At 40.7% G+C, this 22,420-nt stretch overlaps 1 protein-coding gene across 2 annotated transcripts; it reads left to right on the forward strand.

Annotated features, from left to right (window-relative positions):
• The first annotated feature begins 7,233 nt into the window (after positions 1-7,233).
• On the forward strand, positions 7,234-16,457 carry SLITRK5 (SLIT and NTRK like family member 5). 2 transcript variants are annotated; one of them, XM_066176348.1, is made up of 2 exons: positions 7,234-7,279; positions 9,796-16,457. In XM_066176348.1, exon 2 carries the CDS (start codon positions 9,804-9,806, stop codon positions 12,669-12,671), a length of 2,868 nt encoding a protein of 955 aa, XP_066032445.1. In that variant the 5' UTR covers positions 7,234-7,279; positions 9,796-9,803; the 3' UTR covers positions 12,672-16,457. The 2 variants fall into 2 exon arrangements, with proteins under 2 accessions (XP_066032445.1, XP_066032444.1); XM_066176347.1 differs by lacking the exon at positions 7,234-7,279 and adding an exon at positions 8,750-8,810.
• Positions 16,458-22,420: the final 5,963 nt, after the last annotated feature.

A 22,420-nucleotide genomic window follows, 5' to 3' on the forward strand; every position in this document is an offset into this window, starting at 1 on the left:
TATCAATTACATACATACATACATACATACATACATACATATATATATATATATATATATATATATATATATATATATATATATATATATAAATTTTCATATTTAAGTAAGGACAAAGCTACTAAGAATCAGCCAGTGAATGTATGTACAAAAATATGTGAAACTGACACACGGTTTATGGTTCTATTTTGTAAATATGTGTTAAAACATATTATGTAGAAATGCATAGGAGTAGCTTTGTTTTCTTGAAAAAGTCAGATTAAGGATTTATCTTTTTATTGTATTAATTACCATGTGTTCAAATAGATTGCAAAAAAATTATTTAAATGGCAAAACATAAAGCTAAGCACCTGCATTCACTTAAAGGTATGAAGGGTGAACTTAACAAATATAAACATGTGTATTATATATATATATATATATATATATATATATATATATATATATATATTCTTACCTATCGTTTACAGAGCCTAGATCCAGTATTCAGAAACCATTGAGACCGCCAAAGTTCTTGCTAGGTACATTCATGTGCCTCAAGGATCAACATTTCTTGATGTATTTCTTGCAGCAATCTTTTTCAAAGACATTTGAAACTACATTAGTGCTGTCTGTTACTACTGAATCACTTGGAAGTCTAATTTATACATAATCTCCAATTTTCAATTTCTGACTTCCCCTGCTTTTGTCGCTTGTGAGGAACAGTTCATTAGAAATTCTCATGGGATGCTTAACTTCCCCAAAGTGAACAAGGATGAGATAGGTCAGTCACTGCATTTGAGGGAGAGTATACTGATCATATTCAAATTTCTGCTAACTAATGTGGTGTAGAAATTTTAAGCCTGCTCCTTTTATTGAGCGTTTTAACCATTAAGGTAAAAAACACCTGGTAGTTCTCTGAGTTTCTCCTGTTTAATCTGTTTTGCTTAGTGTAATTAAATTAAAGCAGAAAGAAAAGAATAGCTTGATAGATTTGTACCTTAAGGTTACTCCTGTGTGCAAGAATATTAATAAACCTCTTTTCCTACTCTACAACTTCCACCAGAAAAACTAAGAAGCTATTCCAGAGGAAGTGTTCAAATCCAGAATAAATAAGAATCTTTTTATTTCAGTCAGTTATTACAGATAGATTAGGTACCTTACATTAGATATATTTTACATGAAATAATTTTAATTATTTGATAATCCTATGTATAGCAAGGAGATAAGAGAAATGAAAAGTCAGAACTAATGTATAATGACAGAACAGTTTAGGAAATTTCAGAGAGATTTTTTGCAGTTTGCCACTTAATCCATGCCATGTCCTACTGAAAATGTTGAAAATTTAGCTAACATTTTTGAGATAATGGAACTCAATTGAATCTGGTTTTCAAAAGTAGTAATAGAAGCATATTGCTGAAAGGGACTATCTATATTTCTACATCCTCACAGTTGCGAGTTACAATATACTAAATATTTAGTTTAAAATAAAAAAAAAATCTAGAGAACTTTTAGTCTAGATGGTACTTCCTACTGACTCAAAACCTTTAATTTGCAGTAAAGAACAAATGTCAAACCTCAGATCTTCCTTGGGGAAAAAGATAAAAGGGAGTAAGAAGAGAAAAAAGGGCAGTGCCAATGCTCTGTGGAGACACCCTCAATAGGAGGAAATATGTTAGAAATTCTTTGCAGAATGTTCTAGGAGTTACAGCATGTCCCACTATACAAAGCAGAACAAAAGAAAGAAAGAAATTAACATAACTCAGAATCTAAATTATACAATAAAGGGAGAAAACATCCTACCTGACCTGAGAGCCTGCAGTAAGCCCTCAGGCAGAGAAGAGATACAGTGTAAGTGTAGAAAAAACATATTCCAACTTCTTCAAAAAGCTCTTTCCAACCTGCCACAAATGTCCCTTTTCTAACAGGAACTGTCCCATTCAATTACGCAATTTTTTATTTTCAAGTTCTATTTTAAAAAACTTTGTTGGCCTGATTACCTATTTGGAAGACCTTCCCAGTCTCAAACAGACAGTAAACTTCTTCCCTTTCCTAGGTTTTATAATCAATATAAGAACTTGATGGCATGCCAACATTCCTCTTCAGTTCAAATACATTCTGGTTTGGGTTTTTGTTGTTTTTGTGGTTTTTTAGTATTTAATTAAAAATGCATTTGTAAGGATTCATATGTCCTTTCAATATCTATTTGGCTTTGTATTCCTTTTTTTTTTGTTTTAATCTCTCTTCCGTAGACACATTTTCCATGCCCTAATTACTATAGTTTCTTCCTGATCTTTAGACTTCATTTTAGTATTTTCTTTGAATGTATGACTAGAACCATGCATAATACACCAAGAACTCATGAAAAAGCACATCCTTTACAATACTAATAATGCCTTCTTACCTATTACAACATCCTGCCTAATATATCATTGAATCACATTTTCCTTTTCCCTTTATATAAGTACTGCATTTATACTAGCAACCTATAACCCCTTCCTGATTGACTACTAGCATTAAATTTCTGGAATTTTTTATAGACTAGGATCTTCCCAGTTTATAGCAAAAGTTTTAATTCATGAACTTGTAGAATGCATTATTCAATTTCACACTATTTCTGATCAGCCTAGACCTTAAGAAAGCAAAATATAGATACATATGAATTGACTCCACAAATGTTAAAATATAGAAAATAAGACTACAATTATAAAATATTTACATAGTATATATGTGTATATATATTTGCACATATATGTATCTCAACACATTTGTTTCTCAGAAAGACCTCTAATTTTGTCTAAATATTGTGTCCAGACTTCCTTACCTTATACCCTTAAATCAGTGCTATGTGTATCACAAAGAAGCTTAATCCTTTCAGTATTTCAGGACATAAAACTGCTGGACCAAATGCTCGTGCCATGTGATACACTAAGGATGTGATTTTTCTTACCCTTTTTCTACTTTTACTAGATATCAAAATTTACATATATTCTTACCAGAAACAGAGGCAACTTTTCTGTCTTGGCCTATTTAGTCTTGGCCTACTTTATTCTTAATGTCCACCCCATCGCTCATCAACCATCCCACTTCTTAAGTTCTCATTTTAGTTATATTGCTTAAGAAGTTTTTACTCTATTTCAGGTTTTTTGTGCAAGTTTTGATTTAATAAGGCTTCTGACTATTTTCAGTTTGGTTTTATGCCTTCTAATTATTGATGCAGATTTCTTCTTGCTAATCAATATCTCTTTTTCATTCTCTTTAGGTTTTGTGCTTACTCGTAACAACTTGCTTAAGGCTTTTACCTTCTGGGAATTCTTTTTCATTCCAGTTTAGGTGGACTATTTTGTTTCTCCCCTTCTCCTCCACTGTAAAAGTTCAATAAGATTTGCTTTTTTTACATAAAGTAGCATCTATCTTATCTGAAATCTTCTTCCAGTACTTACTAAAGTTTTTTATTTCTGAGTTTGCTTTTCTGAAACACCGGATTGCAGGTACCAATCCTTCACATTCTTCTGTCTTGAAACTTCACATGAAGTAGAAAAGCTCGAAACCATTGTATTTAGGAATTTTTTTCTATCATTTACTAAAATTTCATCTAAATTATCTCTGTCCCTTGCTTGCTCGGTATCTGTTCCATAAAATAGGTTATCCTCTATCATGTTCAAATTTATGTCATCCCCAGCAACATTGGTTGAACTTTGTGTGATCATGCAGATTTGTGTGATTTCTTATGGGCAAGCATCAGCAAAATCTCAGCTTCAGCTTTATTTTCCCCCATATTTGTAGGCTTTATTTTCCAGCTCGAATGTGCACCAACAGATTCCTAATAGTTACATCCTTATTAAGTACTTTTCCTACCCTTTGCTCAATGATTTTAATTCAAGTGGACACTATCTCATCTTCACCCTCAAATTTAACTTTTTTTTTGCGTTATTTTATTGTTAACAGTCTTCACTCCTTGACATGTTTTACTGCATTAACATGAAATTACTTCAACATTTTCCTTGTCTTTCATAAAGAATGTCTATCTTTCTGTTCCAATATATTTCTTTCAACAACTTTGGAACCTCCAAATTCCTGGTTTCCCATGTCTGATTCCACATGCTAGATCAACTGTTCCTGCCAATGTTATAAATTGAAGTCCTTAGAAAGAGGGTAGACCTGAACACTTATAAGTTGTACATAAAATGTATGCATGCCTCATATGCTTTTGTTGAACTATCTTTACTCTTGCTCCATCCTCACTCAGGTCCCGCTAATTGTACTCCGTTTGAGGATTATATGAATGATTTCCATCTTTCCTCCTGAGTATTTCAGTTTAAAGGAGTTTAGGATTTTCCAGTTTAATGAAAGGCAGATAAAAAATAAATTAGCAAGAGGCAACACTATAAAAAAAATCACAAATTTAGTATAATTTATGGTTTAATGTTTTTGCTTTGGTTTAAAATGACAGTTCTAGTTCAAATATTCAGATATAACTTTTCACTGCCAGAAATACTTTTGGACTAAGAATAAGAATGAATGGAACAACAGCATGATACTTCTACGCTAATAACTATTTAAATCTCCCACATGCTACTAAAACCATCTAGCAGCCTAAAAGCTTGGAATTAAGATTTTAATAAATCAGACTTTCTACTTATGATGCTTTTTAACATCTCACTAGCACAGGATCAGAAAAATTAAACTGAAATATATCAACAATGTTGACTTTAACATGATAGCTTTTAACATGATTTCAGGCTTATGAAATGTCAACTTCTCCAAAACAGTTTCAAGGAGTTAAGCTCAGCCTACCTGACAAGGTTATGTAAAATATCTTTCTCTGTTATGAATAAAAAGGTATTTATGTGTATCTAATTTTGTGTGTCAGGGAGAATAATATAGAAACACAGACAGATGTTATAAATATGACAGGCCTAAAAAATGCAAGCATAGATGGATAGAATCCCATATATTCAAAATGCAGAATTATTAATTCAAAAGAAAGATATTCTTCAAAAATATTGAGGCCATAAGAAACTCCTGTAAGACATCTCAAGTTTAATATCTGTGATTTTTTTTTTTTTTTTTTTTTTTTTTTGTTTCACTATCATAAATTCCATGTTGCATCTTAGAAAAGCTTAAAAGAGTATATGTAGGGGGGGAAAAAAGTGTATGGTGTATGGTTTGGTATTTTTTCCTGACTGAAAGTAGCACCTTGGAACACAATCAAAAGCTTTTCAAAACCTTCCACTGAATTAACTGGGTTTGCATCGAAACAGGAAAGCCAGTGATTCTTTAAGAATATAGGTATGCACTTTGTCCCACTGAGAAGAGTTCCAAGAGCTTCTACGAAGTGAGGAAAATTACCTAGTCCATATAAGAAATTCGTCTTCCATCCAAATACCAGATCTTGCTTATTTCAGGCCTGGGGAAACAAGATTTGAGTCACAGTCCTTTTATCTTTGCAGAGAAGACGAATATGCCTTTTAGGGAAGGCTGAGCATTACAAACAAGATGCTTTTTTAATAATTTTTGGGTTTAGCATGTTGGGATGTTAAGATACGCGTTAGCAGAGGTCTGCTGAAGATACAGATGTGCAGAAATCACATACCACAGACACAGTATTGTTCAGTGCTTACACTCGTACAGGAGAAACAGAGGGACAAATACATTTAGCATTACCTTCGACTTAAAGCTGGATTCCAACATCTGTGCTGTGCACATGGGGTGTACTCCGTGTGTGCCTGTGTGCATAACATCTATTAGATTTAGTACCACAACCTAGACAACACGTAACAGCAATTAATACACAAAAACGAACCCGTGCACATCTTTGCACGTGTGCAATTATGTTGCCTTCGAACTTTTTTTTTTAAGATCAGCCAAACACGCAATTTCGCCGAAAATAAAACCCGAAATTTAATCGGGGGAAAAAAAAAAAAATCCCCAGAGGTACAGCCAGCCTTGGCACCGAAAACCCCTCTGTGGTCCGCATGCACATCTGATAACGGCGGCTTTCCCACCGGGAACAAAGGGAACGCGCTCGTCGCGGCGCTGCCTCCTCCGCGCCCGCTCCAGCCGCGCGGCCCGAGCCGGGGGCAGCGCCCGTGGGCGCCCCATCCGCCGCCCTGCGCTGCCACCTGGCGGCGGCGGGAGGCACCGCACCGCCCGGGAGTCCGCGGCCGCCTGGAGCGCCCGGGAGCGCGGCCGGCTCCACGGGCCCCGGCGCAGCCGCGGGGAGCGGCCCGGCGTGCATGGGGGGCGGCCACAGTCTCTTAGATGCTGCTGTTGCATCCGTGCCCCCGCTCCTCCCGCGACCCGCGGCTCGGGTGGGCAGACGAGAAAAGTGAAGCTGAACGGCTCCGACACACGCCCGCGCCCCCGATATCGGAGAATGCGCGTAGCGAAAGCCGACACTTTGTTTCACCGCGACACCCAATTCCCCGCGGTCTCCGCGAATGCAGCGGAGACTCCCGCACAGCAGCAGCGCCAGCGGCGACCGCCGGGCCACCGGCTCCGGCAGCCCCCTCGCCGCGGCTCCGCTCCGCGCCGGCCAGCGAGCACTGCGGGAGAGGACGGGCCGGCTGCGGACCTCCGCCCGGAGGAGCGGGAAAGGGGTCCAGAGCGGCGGCGCAGCGCGGGGAAAGTTGGCCCGTGCTGGCCAAAGTGCGAGCGCAGCCCCGGGGTGCGTGGGGCAGAGGAGTGGCGGGGCGGGCGCGCCGCGCTCACATGCGTGTGTCCGTGCGCTGGGTGCCCGTGCGGGCGGGCTGCGCGACGCCCCACGGGGCCGGCAGCTACCGCTGCCGCCGCCGCGCCGTCACCAGGGGACACCCGCCCCGCAGCGCGGCCCTCCGCCGCGGCCCCTGCACTCCCGCCCCCCCCCCCGCGCCCCCCCGCGGCCGTTCGGCGCCGCCGCCCCGCCCTCGCTCCCCTCCCTCCCTCCCTCCGCCTCCCCGCTGCGCTCGGCGGCGCGGGCACAGCGCGGCGCTCCGCCAGCCGCCTCCGCCCCCGCCGTGCGGGAGCGCGCCACAGTGCGCGTGCGCGGCGGGCGCGCCCCCGCGGCTGCCCAGGGGCACGCGCGCGCGCGTGTGAGTGCGAGTGTGCGGCGCGTGTGTCCGCGTGTGCGCGCCCCTGAGCGCGCGCTGTGCCTCGGCGCCGCCTGCGTGCGGGGGGTGCCCGTGCGCGCTCCGCACCGAGCTCCCCGGCGCTGCCATCCTCGCCTCCGCCGCCCCGGCGGCTCCGCGCAGCGCCCGCGCAGCGGGTCGGCATCTTCATGGGCTGCCACCATGCTTGGGCCCTGGAGATTTCGGGCGAAGTAAGTACCGGGGTTGACTTTTCTCTCGCTCTCTTTTCCTCCTTTCTTCCTCCCTTCCTCGTTCCCCGCCCCTTCCCCGCCGGGTCTTTCCTTGCTGTTGCTTTCCACCCCCAGTTCCCCGCCGTTTGCCCCCTCCCCCGAAAGCCATTTTTCCCAACTCGGGGTGCTGCTCAGTTGGGTGGCAGTGTCCGGCTGGGGCTGCTCGCTCGCTGCTGCTGTCGGCGGTACTGAAAGCTGCTTCCAGACGGATATGCAGTGCGGTAATCTAAGGGTTGAACTCTTCGGGGAAAAAAAAAAAAATAACACACACACAAGAAAAATCCCGATGCAACCCCTTTCCTCTTCTCCCCTCCCCCCCGTCGCCCCCACCCCCCGCCCCCCCCCCTCAATCTGAACCTCTGTAGGGAGCTGGCGAACAGCAGCACACAGTCATCACAGAGGGGTTTCCAGGGCGGGATTGCAACCTTGCATATAGCCAGCTACAACTTTATTTTCTTTTTCTCCCATCCCCCCTTTTTTTTTCTAATTTTTTTTTTTTTTTAATCAGAGAAAGGGAAAAGGGAAAGGGAGAGGGAGGGAAAATTGTATTTGCCTCCTTTGCTAACCATAATTGAATTAAAGTTGTAAAATGCCTGGGAGTTTAACACAGACCGGGCAGGTTTTCAATAGGTTGTCATTGTGGTTGTTTTTTTTTTTTTTCCCTTCTCTGAAGAACTGTTGGTTAATGGATGAATGGATCTGATCGAGCTGAGAAAAAAAATATGCTAGATACATGCCTTTGAGTAAGATTTCTGCTCCCTTTATGCAGTGAAGCCTTTTTGCTTTGAGTAATTCCGATCCAGTTGACGTCTGGTCAGAATTAGAGATTCACAGAGACTTCCGATTTCTTGCTGCATGATTGCCTTTGCTGCAAGTGCTAGTTTTGCAGCCTTGAACCTGATGCCACAGGAGATGTCTTGCAGTACTGAGACTTCTCGGTTTTTAGGATGCCTTCCTCCAAACCAGAGTTGTGTCATGAGGATGGGAGCTCTGAGGTGGACGATAGAAAATGCAAGCCTGCTCCAAGATCCCAGCATTTAAGCCTGATGATTTATTAGTCTTCCCCTACTGACACACAAAATGCATTTATTTTCCCTATTCATATTGCTTTTAGACTAGAAGAAGTAGAAGAAAGCCACGAGGAGTCACAAAAAATGCAAAAAAGGAATGGATTTGTTTCCAGCTAGGTGGAATTCGGGCATTAAATTACTGACGTAGGTCAATGGTAGGGTTTCCCTTCTACCCTCCTTGGCTTTTTATCAGCCTGGGTGTCTTCTCTCCTAAAGGATGAAGAGCACTGACAGCCATCGCTGCTTATAATCAGTAACTCTGATGTTTGGAGTGTTGGCAATGAGATATTTTCATGAGACCTATTTAGATCTCTCCACTTCTACCAGGCTAGTTTTGCAGAACATTGGGAATAAGCGCTATGTCAGATATGGATGAGACTCCGAAGATGACCTGCATGTTTTACATTTTTCACAAATTTTGGGTGAGTGGTTAAAACATTTCTTTTGAGAGTATGTATGTGTGTGTGTGAGAGGGAGAGAGAGAACAGGAGACTTCTGCTTGAAATGAGCTCTGTTACATTGTGTATAACTTGGGAGGGGATCCAAGCTCAATTAATATTATTTTCTTTTGTAAAGATACAAAATTTCCATAATTGAAGAGAGCTGTGAAGTGCACTGAAGTAGGAGGTTAATGTATTTAATCTCATTACAGAAAAATTCCTGCACAAAAGTCATCTGGGGGTGCGCGCGTGTGTGCATGTGTGTGTGTGCGTGTGTGCATGTCTGTGTGGGTGGGTGTGTGCTTTGTAAATGTATAGCTAGGAAAAAAACCACCAACATAAAAGAGTTTTAAGAAATGTATGATGTGGAGAATGTGTCAGTATTCCCTCTGTTGAATTAAGATGCCATTTTCAGCACTGAGCATTTTTCTTTGGATTCCTACCATGGTATTTCCACCACCGGTTAAAAATCAAGGTAAAAGGAGGGGAAGACCTTGGTGCACTGGTTCAGCAGGGAGGTTCTAAAGGGAAGAGGGAGCTGGGTAATAGGGGAGGTAGGAAGCCTTGTAAAATGGTGTTTCTTTTCTCTTAAATTAGAAACATGAAACTGAACTGACAGCCATTTTATGTATATGTATGGGGCTGGTTGTGAAAAGGAAATCCAAAGCAGCATTGAAATTCACCCCACACCAACAGAACCAGAACAATTCCTACTGTGACCTCACCTTTTTATACACCGCAGGCATTTGACTCACAAGGAGTTGCCTATCAACCCTTTAATCAAGACATGTCATCCAGTTTACAAAAGTGTGGGAATTAGAAGTGACAGGAGGGAGGGTTTTTTGGTTGGTGGACAATCTGTTCTCTACCCTACTGAAGACATATATAAACTTTGTTTCCATTTCTAATGTGATGGGGCTACCCTATTATGCTACTTTCCTTTTTTTTTTTCTCCTTATCCTTACAGGAAATAAAATGTATGCTTGCTGCTCTACAGTAACTTTGGAACAGGACCTCAACAAAAAAATGCATATCTGGATGCTGCAGACGATCGCATTTGCTTTAACATCACTAGTCCTTTCCTGGGCAGAAAGCATTGAGTATTATGGGGAAATCTGTGATAATGCCTGTCCTTGTGAGGAAAAGGACAGCATCTTAACAGTGAGCTGTGAAAACAGAGGGATCATCAGCCTTTTTGAGATCAGCCCACCGAGGTTCCCTGTTTACCACCTCTTGTTGTCTGGGAACCTTTTGAACAGGCTGTACCCAAACCAGTTTGTCAATTACACAGGGGCTTCGATTTTGCATCTGGGGAGCAATGACATACAAGACATCGAAACTGGGGCCTTTCATGGTCTGAGAGGTTTAAGGAGGCTGCACTTGAACAATAACAAGTTGGAACTTTTACGGGATGACACTTTCCTTGGGCTCGAGAGTTTGGAATACCTACAGGTCGATTATAATTATATTAGCGTTATTGAACCCAATGCCTTCAGCAAACTGCATTTGTTGCAGGTGCTGATTCTCAATGATAACCTCCTCTCTAGTTTGCCCAACAACCTTTTCCGTTTTGTGCCCTTAACTCACCTGGACCTGAGGGGTAACCGGCTGAAGCTGTTGCCATATGTGGGCCTCCTGCAGCACATGGATAAAGTGGTGGAGCTGCAGCTGGAGGAAAACCCCTGGAATTGCTCTTGTGAATTGATTGCTCTAAAGGATTGGCTGGACAGTATCTCATACTCTGCTCTGGTGGGAGATGTGGTTTGCGAGACCCCTTTCCGCTTACATGGTCGAGACTTGGATGAAGTCTCTAAGCAGGAGCTTTGCCCCAGGAGGCTCATCTCGGATTATGAAATGAGACCTCAGACACCATTGAGCACTACAGGGTATTTCCACACCACCCCAGCCTCAGTCAACTCTGTGGCCACTTCTTCTTCAGCTGTTTACAAATCTCCCTTGAAGCCCCCCAAAGGGACCCGCCAACCCAACAAGACAAGGGTGCGCCCCACCTCCCGCCTGCCCTCAAAAGACTTGGGATACAGCAACTATGGCCCCAGCATTGCCTACCAGACCAAATCCCCGGTGCCTTTGGAGTGCCCCACTGCCTGCACTTGCAACTTGCAGATTTCTGACCTGGGCCTCAATGTCAATTGTCAGGAGAGGAAGATTGAGAGCATTTCTGAACTGCAGCCCAAACCCTATAATCCTAAGAAGATGTATTTGACAGAAAACTACATTGCGCTGGTACGCAGGGCTGATTTTGTGGACGCCACTGGGCTGGATTTGCTGCATCTGGGCAATAATCGGATCTCGGTCATTCAGGACCGGGCTTTTGGGGATTTAACTAATTTGCGAAGGCTGTACCTGAATGGGAACCGGATCGAGCGGCTGAGCCCAGAGCTGTTCTATGGGCTGCAAAGCCTTCAGTACCTCTTCCTGCAGTACAACGTCATCCGGGAGATAGAGGCAGGCACCTTTGAATCTGTCCCCAACCTTCAGCTCTTGTTTTTGAACAACAATCTGCTGAGGTCTTTGCCAGGGAACATTTTTTCTGGTCTGTCTCTCTACAGGCTGAGCTTACGGAGCAACCACTTCTCCTACCTGCCGGTGAGCGGGGTGCTGGACCAGCTGAAATCCTTGCTGCAGATCGACCTGCACGAGAACCCCTGGGACTGCAACTGCGACGTGGTGGGCATGAAGCTGTGGCTGGAACAGCTCAACACTGGTGTTCTGGTGGACCAGGTTATCTGCGAGTCCCCTAAGAAGTTTGCCCAGAGCGACATGCGGGCCGTCCGGGCGGAGCTGCTGTGCCCCGACTACTCGGACATCGTCATCTCCACGCCCACTCCGTCCCCGGGCCAGCTGCCAGCAAGGACCACCCCCTCCTCCTCCACCGTTCGCCTCAACGGCACGGGGGCGGCGGGCGGCTCGGCGCCCGCCGGCGGCGCCGGCAGCGGCAGCTCCTCGGTGCCGCTCTCGGTGCTGATCCTCAGCTTGCTGCTCGTCTTCATCATGTCCGTCTTCGTGGCGGCGGGGCTCTTCGTCCTGGTGATGAAGCGGCGCAAGAAGGGCCAGGGAGACCACGCCAGCGCCAACAACTCCGACGTGAGCTCCTTCAACATGCAGTACAGCGTCTACAGCGGCGGCGTCCACCACCACCACCCCCACCTCCAGCAGCACCCGCCTCACCGCGGCGGCGGCAGCGGCGGCGGTGGGGGCGCGGCGCTGCCCAAGGTGAAGACCCCCGCCGGCCACGTCTACGAGTACATCCCGCACCCCCTGGGCCACATGTGCAAAAACCCCATCTACCGCTCCCGGGAAGGAAATTCGGGCGAGGATTACAAAGACCTTCACGAGCTCAAGGTCACCTACAGCAGCCACCCCCTGCCACCCGGGGGGGGCGCGCCGCCTCCCCCGCCGCCGCCGGCGCCCGGCGGGGAGGATGCGCCGGCGCGCAGCCCCGCGTACAGCGTGAGCACCATCGAGCCGCGGGAGGAGCTGCTGTCGCCGGTGCAAGACGCCGATCGCTTTTACAGGGGCATTTTGGAGCCCGACAAACACTCCCCCACCCCGCTGGGTACACCCGGCTCCACCCTCCCCGACTACCCCAAGCTCCCCGCCGCCTACACCTACTCCCCCAACTATGACCTTAGGCGTGCCCACCAGTACTTGCACCCGGGGCCGGGGGACGCCAGGCTCCGGGAGACGGTGCTCTACAGCCCCCCGAGTACTGTCTATGTAGAGCCCAACAGGAACGAATATCTGGAGCTAAAAGCAAAACTAAACACAGAGCCGGACTACCTCGAAGTGCTGGAAAAACAGACCACATTCAGCCAGTTCTGAGAAACAGCCCCCCCGCCCCCCGTCCCCTCGCCAGTCTCAGCAGCTCCTTCTCTAGAGTATTTGTATTTAACAACCACACGCAAAACAAAGAAACGTAAATGCTGACCTCCCTACACACACACACACACACACACCTCTCCCTCCCTCCTCTTTTTCCCCCCTTTAATTCATTTTATTGTAGGGTGAAGTGCCTTGGCACAGGACTTTTCAGCTTCGGGGAATGATTCTGAAAGGGTGTGCTGTTCAGTTTGGTTTGGTTTTGGTTTTTTTTCCTCTGTTACTGCATTTGGAAGTCGGAAACCACCTATTGTGTAAGATGGGCACAACACTGGTATCGTGCGGGTGTCCATGTGTGTTTGGGGAAGGTGGCAGGTGGTTTCATGGTATCTTGTCAGGTCACATTCAGGTCAGGTTTGGTTGTTTCTTTTTTGTTTTTGTTTTTGTTTTTCGTTTTGCTTTTTTTTTTTTTTTTACAGACATTTTTTATTTTAGTTTTCTCTCTGGTTGAAGAGTACGGCGCACATTTTCCCCTTTTAGCCATGGGTGAGTCTAAATGGCTTTTATGGAGAGATTAGCACACCCCGACTTTAATACAATGTTTCCTTTTTTTAAGGATGTGTTTGTATACTTTCTGGACTTTTGAATTTAAAAAAAAATATATTATGATCTTTAAAGGGATCACTGTAGATGTGGACAAATCATTAAAGAGTGCAGAGATATATGATCCATAACTGGTTAGTGAAAATAACTTATTGATGAAATATAAAAAAAAATATTTTATTGTAGCACCTATTTTTATATGCACATTAGCATTTCTCTTTCCTTCACTATTTTAGGGCCTAATCTTGCAAATTTTTAACTCACTTGAGTGTCTCTGTTTGTGAAAGAAGTCCCAGCTTAGGCCTTCATCCTGCAGGCACTTAAGCACATGAACAACTTTACCAATGTGTGTAGTTCTGGAGACTCACTCATTGAGCAAAGTTAGTGAAAAGTCCAAAAAATTAGGATAGAGGATGCAGAATTCTTTTTACAAGTAAAAAATACTGGAATGTTTAAGTGTTTCTTTTTTTTTGTTTCTTTTTTTTTTTTTTTTTTTTTCCTCAGGATGGGGTCCAAAGTCAGTGGATTGCTTTAAAGTATTGCACTACAGTCAGTGAGAGCTTTTTTCCCAAATCGGTTATAGTATCAGAAGAACCTTTTGAGTCTCTATAGATAATGCCAGTTATGACCAAATCTTAACAGACAATCAGAGGCATAAAATCTGATCACAATAGGAAAAAAAAAAATCATGTTTCTCTATTGAAAAAATGTATCTTTTAGCAACCTCCTGCTCAGGAGTCTGGTTAGGCTAACTAGTGAGGGACATGTAGAAGGCATTCATTTTATCAGTAAAACAAACAAACAAACAAACAAAAACTTTCATTTTTGATTTGTCAGTTTCATTTTTTCTTTTTTTTATATTAATTTTGTATTAGTTAACCAAAATATAATGATTTTGCAACTGTTGGAGACAGTTTATGATTGTTTAGTCGAGTACAATTGCACTTGTACAGATCCACATGTTTACTGGCATCCTGAAAGACCAAATGATGGACTGTACACATCTCTATAAAATGTCTTTACCCCTTTGGGCAGCAGGCAATGGGAAGGATATTCATAAACACAGCATCACTGTAAGATGGGACAACTGATGTCTCATATGTATCCCAGCACATGTGATTTTTTAATAGTTTCTGAATAAACACTTGATAAATATTTCAAATGTAAGATCTTGAAGTAATGAGTATCTGAACTTTAAAATTTCTGGCCAAAATAATCTGTTTGCACGTTGGATTCTCTTTGCTAGCAATTAAGGCTCATCAAAAAAAATCTAACGTTTCTAGGCAAAACATAATGTGTTCTCTGTTTCCGAAACATGACATGTGGTGATTACCAGCATATATAACACGGGTCAGAAAGGAACACAGTGATATATGTTTCAGCAACATATTGAATAGGATAGTTTTATATTTACATTTCATTTCCTTACTGAGGTGTTCTTGATTTATGGAAGAGGGTAAGTGATATTTCACATGTGTTTTCTTTCTTCCTTAGGTTATTATATTTAATATTGTTTCCAGAGTTACTCACTAGTACATCTTTTATTGCAAAAGGGCTCTGTTCTATTCTGCTTTTCCTTCCCATGTACAATCTGTCACTTTCTACAAAAACAAAGCTGTATAACTGGTCTGTTGGAATTCAAGAAAAATGTTTTCTTGGCATGTGTTCTTCCCTCTATGCCACCCACACTGAGCAAAAGAAAAAAAAAAAAAACAAAAAACAAGCATGACTGTATTTAGCTTGGACAGTTTAGTAAGCGGAGTGTTATTTCAGTTGGAAATGCAGAGTTGAGGAGTGTTCTTTTGTCAAAAGAGACATGAGACAAATGGCTATTCTGTTCACTGCTCTCCCTCTCCTGCAGACTTCCCATTGACACCAGTGAGAGAAGTGTGTGTGGCTGCCTGAGGTGCAGTTTTGGAGCCCTAACTTTGAATTCCTGCCTTTGTAACTATTGCTGAAACCAGTGGCCTGGTTCTTCCATTTAAGCTCAGTAGAGGCATGCTGTTGTTAAATGGGTATAAGTGAGGAAGTTTTCAGTCTCTCTGACTTTGCCAGAGAAAGGCTAGCTCAGAAAGGATTGATGGAGAAGCTCCTGCAAACTTTGTTCTTGTGTATATATATCTTTCCTGTGTGATTCTAAACTCATGTTTATGAGTTTGCATAGGTGTCAGTACAAACATAGGATGAGGTCCTTAGTGTGAAAGGTACATTTTGCATGGCATTCTGCCACAAAGAGGCAGCATCCACAAATGAGTAAATGAGCAGGAATTGCTTGGATTTGTAAGAAATAGCTGAAAGAAATCCCTTGACATTCTGTTTATGTTTGCATTCTGACTGCCATTTCTGAGGTCGGTAGTACTGCTGCTTCCATGTGTTCTAAATGCATTTAATAACTGCTAATGAAGGATTTTTCTAATGGTCTACACTACAACCAGAAGAATTAATTTAAATCTTTTTGACAACGCACCTTCAGTAGAAAAAAAAAAGTTATCCCTTGCGTTACTGGAGAAATAGATTAAATGACATCAATTACCTACAGAAAGTGCATTCCTGAAGATAAATCCTTGAAAAAGAATACAGAATGAAAAATAATATTCTTTAGTCAGTAAACATCCTGAAACATACCTTAAAGGGCTATTTGTGAACGAGGACTTCAATAGAAGTAGGAGTTCCCACTTAGTGGCTAAAATGATATATCATCTGTGGATAATTATTGTAAGAAAAAGTAGATGGGAATGGAAATTGGCAAAGGGAGATGTGCCTCTGATTCAAAAAGAGGATAAGAGATAAAATAATTTGTTTGAAGAAAAACCCACCCTATTTTGAGAATTGTGAATATTATTTTAGGTGGGTTATCAGACTAGTTTAGGTTGGTTATTAAAGTGATATTTCCCCCCTTTTTTTTTGGGGGGGGAGGGGGGGTTTGATCAAGTAATGTTGAGCTTACTGAATTACTCATGTGGCCTCACATTTTATTTCAAAAGTGTGTAAGTGCATAAAATTCTGTAATGAACCAAAAAAAAGTGGAAGAGAATTCTGATTTCTCAATGTAATTATTGGAAACAAAACATAAGTGAGACCCTTTCCCTTCCTTTCCCTTCCTTTCCCTTCCTTTCCCTTCCTTTCCCTTCCTTTCCCTTCCTTTCCCTTCCTTTCCCTTCCCTTCCCTTCCCTTCCCTTCCCTTCCCTTCCCTTCCCTTCCCTTCCCTTCCCTTCCCTTCCCTTCCCTTCCCTTCCCTTCCCTTCCCTTCCCTTCCCTTCCCTTCCCTTCCCTTCCCTTCCCTTCCCTTCCCTTCCCTTCCCTTCCCTTCCCTTCCCTTCCCTTCCCTTCCCTTCCCTTCCCTTCCCTTCCCTTCCCTTCCCTTCCCTCCCCTCCCCTCCCCTCCCCTCCCCTCCCCTCCCCTCCCCTCCCCTCCCCTCCCCTCCCCTCCCCTCCCCTCCCCTCCCTTCCCATGTTTCATATTTTAATCTAATTTTTAACAAAATGAGCTGAATTTCAAGTGGTTAGTCCCAGAAGATATAGCCTGTAATTTCTAGACATTCCTACACACAGTTTGAAGCATCAGATGTTATGTCAGTCCTCTCATCAGTTAAAAGTCTGACATAAATGCAGCTTCCACTTTGGTAGTTCTAGAGCCCACATTCTCACACCTTTTTTTTTTTTTTTTTTTTTTTTTAAATGCATGTATCTTTATCATCCAGTATTTTAATGGTCACTTAAGGTTGCGAAAACATGTTCAGTTGATTCTGCATATTTAATTTCATTCTGCAGTATTTAATTTCTAAACATTTTCTTATGCTTTAATCATTTAAATAATGTAGAAGATATATCTGGAATGGAAGGAATAGCTAATTGTGGTTGCTAAAAAATACGAAGGCAAGATCTTGATTTTGTAGGTTGTTTAGATCTCCATTTAGCTGGAGCTAAAATGTCTGACCAGCATGTTGTTTCTTACAGAAACTTAAGAGTCTGTTTAATGCATATGGTTCCCTCTCAGGGGGCAGAGTCCATTAAGGCACTACATCCTGAAGGACAGGGTAAACAAGAGCTCCTTCATTTTTAGAGGGCAGGTTCTTTATATTGCTCAGTGTCTCCAGGGAACCTGAATAGCCTTTCATTAGGTTAAAGACTGGCATACTGAATTACAGCGTCTCCAAACTAGAAGAGAGGCTGAAATCTTTTGCTGTCTTATGTAGAACTGAGAATGCTATTGGCACTGCTGGCATTAAACAAGAAAAATGGGGAAAGAAGAGAGAGTGAATGGCAGACACAATTCCATAGCTGTCAGCCTTCAAACAGTCGTCACATTTCTATTGATTATTTGATTGTAGGGAACTTGTACCTCTATTCTGCAGCATCCACTTACCCTGGAAAAGATAGGACCTCAAGCTAAGGAGTGACAAGAGGATGGAGAAGTAGACAAATGAGGTGTTTCTGTGAGAGAAGTGGGTGGGATACCAGCACTCTGAATGGGGCAGCCACACTTTTTGTTTTTCCCGACCCTTCTAAGAAGCTTTGCAATGTGTTTTGCTGAAAGCGAGCAAGCACACAGATCTCCTTACAGTCCCACAATACTGTCTTACATATTTGTGTTTTGCCATTTATGTAAAATAGTATCCTAATATTACAAGTCTTTGCAATTTTTTTCCTGTTCATTATTCAGCTACATTTCAGAATATCTAGCAGTATGATGATACTCCAGAAATGCTAAGCACAGTTATGCTTTAGAATAATTGTTTATTCTTAAAACAGTGAACAGAACAGAGATAGGACAGAAAAAAAGGCACATTTAGGTACTAGGAACAAGAGGCATCTAGTTAATTCAATATACAAAGAAATAAAGTGTAATGAAGTTTGTAATTAAATGGTTATCAAACTATTTAACTTACAGCTACTGGGCCACATTTTGCTTCTAGTTATGTAAGTACACAACTGGATTCCACTGACTTGGGAAACTTGAAAAAACATTTACCTTGCTCTTGTGAGTCTGGCTTTTTGTCAAAATAAGCCATTCTCTTAGTGTTTCTGTTTTGTACAGTGAAAAAATTGAATACAGTAATGATAAACATTAGTAGTTTTGCTGTGTACCTCCAAAATGAATCACGTGGATTTCCAATCTGCTGACAAATTAACTGAACACTGATGTAATACAGCACTGTAAAGTTTATCTTGGACCCAAATTGTCCTGATTATGTGGAAAGTACAGTTTACATCCACAGATATACATGTGGCTCTTCAGAATGATGGACCGTATGAACAGACAACATACCTCTATTTAATTCTATGGATTTGGTCCTGAAACCTGGAATTAGATTAAATATCTATTGATAAAAGTTGTTCCTTTTGTGTTTTTGCCATGGAAGATGCAACTACTTTTGCTGCAATTTTGCAGGCTTATATTTACAGTATTTTTAAATTTTGCAAAAAGCCACTATTAACCATGTCAAACATAAATGATTTTTTTTTTCTTTGGCTGGACACACGATTACTATTTGTATATCATGACATGGTTCTGGGTGATCTTCCAAAAATGTCCAGACTAGGATAAAATAAAAGGTTGACATAATAATTGTGTACTTCAATATTTCATGTAATAGATTTTTTCCTCATGATTTCAAGAATATATCTGATTTTTTGAACACTAAATTATTAACACATTTGATAATTTTGTACCAATTCTGTGGCAAAAAGTTTACGTTTATATTTGAGGAGGGAGACAAAGTATGAGATTGCTTTTGTCAGACGTCATATCAACTTTATTCAAAACTGCTTAGAGCAGAAACAGAGTTAAAGTCTTCAAACTTGAAAGCTAAAAGTCCAGTCCAATTTTTGAATTTCTGAAAACAGTGTTTAATTACCAACTCAATTATTTTAACCTTGTTTTTTATCATCTGTATTTAAAAAAAATAAACATATATATGTGTATGTATAAATGAAAGTGTATGTTACATATATATGTCTCCATAGATACATATATGTACGTCTACACTTCTATCTACTTTTATTTCTTCAATTAAAATTGTCTTTACTGTGATGTAAGAATATATCCATGTGAGTTGTGAGAGCTTTTAGGCTTGGAATGAACAAAAGTTCCTCATACAGCATACGAGGGAGATCAATGCTATATCCACGTAATCCCCAAAAAGTCAGTCCAGTCATACAATGTTTCAACTTTTCTAATATAGTTATACAAATTTTGGGTTGGGGTTACTAGGAACAAAAGTTTGGACTCAAATCCAGTTTTCAACAGGCTGAATATGGATTGAGGAGCATTAATATTACAGTGTTTTAAACCTCTACCTTTTACATTTGACATAATATCACACGGCAAAACTGGCCTGAAATTGACTTTCTGTAAGTTTACTATTATAACAATTAATTGGTCCAATCAAATGGATAAATAGACACAGAACAAATGTATTTTTGAGAAAAACAAGAGTTCTCAAGGTCTCTCTTTTAGATATCTGAATTTAGTTTTAAAATACTGAATTCATAACAGTGTTTAATTATACAATTAATTATTACAAGTAATGACAAAAATTTGTTCCCTTTCTAACTGCTGAACTTAGGTGAGCTAATCAGTTTTTTAGTTATGACTATAATAAAGCTGTTAGTCCCAGTGGCAGATGCTTTCTGCTGAAAATGAAAGCAGGGTTGTTCTCAGCATTGGTACTCTTCAGTCATTAAACAATTTTATCACTGTAAATTCTTTTTTAAAATGTGGAAAATTAAACATTTTAAAAGCATCTTCAGGTTGGCAGTTTGCTTAGTTGAACTGAAAATGTCATTAAGTTTATCTAATATTTATTAATTTTTCAGTTTTAGGTTTTTTGTTTGTTTAAGCTATGCAAACAACCTTTATAGGTGATGTGATGATGTGGTTGCATGAGTTTATGTGTAGTGATGCACAGTGCTGCACATCTGGTTAGGTGGCATCTGAAAAAATATCTAGATTACAATATGCTTCACATTAAGCTCAAAATTCAAGAATATGTACATTTTTCTGTTTTCAGATTTGTAAGAAATGCTTACGTTAACATCAAAGAACTTGAACCACTTTCAAAGAATTAACATTCTGCTGAATCATTTATTCCCAAGTATAAATATCTTCTTTTAGTGATGATGAAAAGTGCATCAAAGGAAAAATTGCCTAATCAGTATATTAGGTGGTTTTGAAGTGAATGAAAATTCTCCCATCGATTTTACCGTTTTTGGAAGCATGTAGTGTCTTTATACTGTATGTTTGTTTTTTTGTTTTACTGTTCCTGTTAGAAACTGTTTATTAGCCTACCATGCATAAGAAAATTCCCTGCTACAAAGGTATTTCAAATCTCAGCTGGTTATAACGTTTCTATCAGTTACAGCTTTAGCTGTTTCTTAAGGTTGTTTCATTTTTTTCAGTGGTTAAATTTTGCTTGGTCTTTTAAGGGTGGATTTTTTTGGTTACTTCCATCCAAACATATCATGGACTGCAGTCAATACTGGTGGTGGAAATTATTTTAAACACTGAATATTGATGGGTTCTTCAAGTTTATAATATTAATGTTTAAAAACATTATAACTCTTTGAAAGAGAGCTAACAGTAACACATTTATTTTAATTTTATGTTTCCTTGTCATTCTTTTTTCCCTACACATTAGTGAATCAAACTGCCTGCCTTTGCTTTGAAGGCTGCTTTTTATTTTAAGTACAGAGCACAGTCGTGTGCAAAGGGATCTAAGCTATTGTTCTTCAGTGTGTTTATTTCTTTTAAAGAAAATATTGTACTCTTCTAAATAGTTATTGATTTTCTAAGGAGAATCACATGGTCTACATTTCTCCTCTCTTCAATCTTACATTGTAAGGCAATGAAAAGGCATGTTTGGTTTTGCAGCTTTTTTGTAGCTTAAGCAAAATCCTCATGACTGTCAAAGAAAATTATATTTTAGGTAGGATTTTTTATGTCAATAATGTAAAGTTTTAACACAAATACATACCTGCATAAACATGCATTTATATGTGCGTGTGTCTGGGGCACCACACAGTTCAGATTGATTTTTTTTCCCCTAGTTAATTTTTTTTTAAATGCGCCTTGTCTCAAAGACAGTATTTGTCATATAATTAGACAATGCTTATATAATGAAGCTTTCCAGCAGAGTAATTGAAGTAATAAAGTGATCTCCCTATTGACGGCTTCTGATTGGTTTGAAATGTTTTTTTTTTAACTTTTTGGCCTGACTAATAATAGCTTCCAACAAGTTAGTGGCAATGTGCCATAAATCATGTTGAACAGTAGAATCTATTAGTTTTATCATGCAATGTATTACTTAATAATTTTAAATTGTAAGAGTCTACTAATGCATATTGTACTAACATGTACAGTAATCCTCCCTTAAGAATACATTTTCCTAAAGAATAAAAAGTTACTACTGTCTTGCAAAAAGTTTTTTCTAAAAATATGAAAAGTAGTTAAGATATTGATTCTAAATTCACCAGTGTTTAGAGATATAATTGAATGTATTTATGATGGGTAGTATTTTTTCATCCACACATAATTTTATACAATGATTGTGTTCTATAATTTTCAGTATAGTTTATATACCAACTGTTATCTGTAATTAAGACTTTTTGGATTACTCAGAAGCTTTTGTTAGATTCAGTTAGAATCAGAGCTTTAATTATGGAGGAAGAAAACCCCCATCTCATCAGTCTATTTTAATACTATTTATCAGATGAGCAATTGTCCAAATATCTCAGATTTATTTTTCTTTAACGTTAAAGTATGTATTATTTCTGCCTCATTTGCTGCTTAAAAGTTTGAGAATTACTTACTGCTCTATATAATCATCTGTGGTGAAATACCAAAAAATTTCCATTTTTGGTCTAATCAACACTATGTATTTTCAATTTACAGTTACATACTGAAGCTGTTTTCCTTTATGTTTGTCTTAGACTTAGGTACCCTTATCTCTAGGTCTGTGTGTTGATGTAAGGCCTCAAAAATGTTCCATTTATTCAAAACTCAATATTACTTCACAACCCAGACAGAAAATCATTTAACACAGCAACAAAGACAAAATTACCAAAGTAGATTTTGATTCTCTGACTACTTCCACATGTGAAAATTTGATTTATGTGAGTTGTCCCATTGGGTTCCATCAGAATTTTT

The sequence above is a fragment of the Chamaea fasciata genome, unplaced genomic scaffold (genome assembly GCF_029207755.1).
Source record: "Chamaea fasciata isolate MVZ Bird 193981 ecotype frontalis unplaced genomic scaffold, bChaFas1.0.hap1 SCAF_2, whole genome shotgun sequence".
Taxonomy (NCBI): Eukaryota; Metazoa; Chordata; class Aves; order Passeriformes; family Sylviidae; genus Chamaea; species Chamaea fasciata.

Bases quoted from the DNA above. Each gene is read 5' to 3' on its own strand.
- SLITRK5 (XM_066176348.1), top strand. From the start codon at position 9,804: ATGTATGCTTGCTGCTCTACAGTAACTTTGGAACAGGACCTCAACAAA.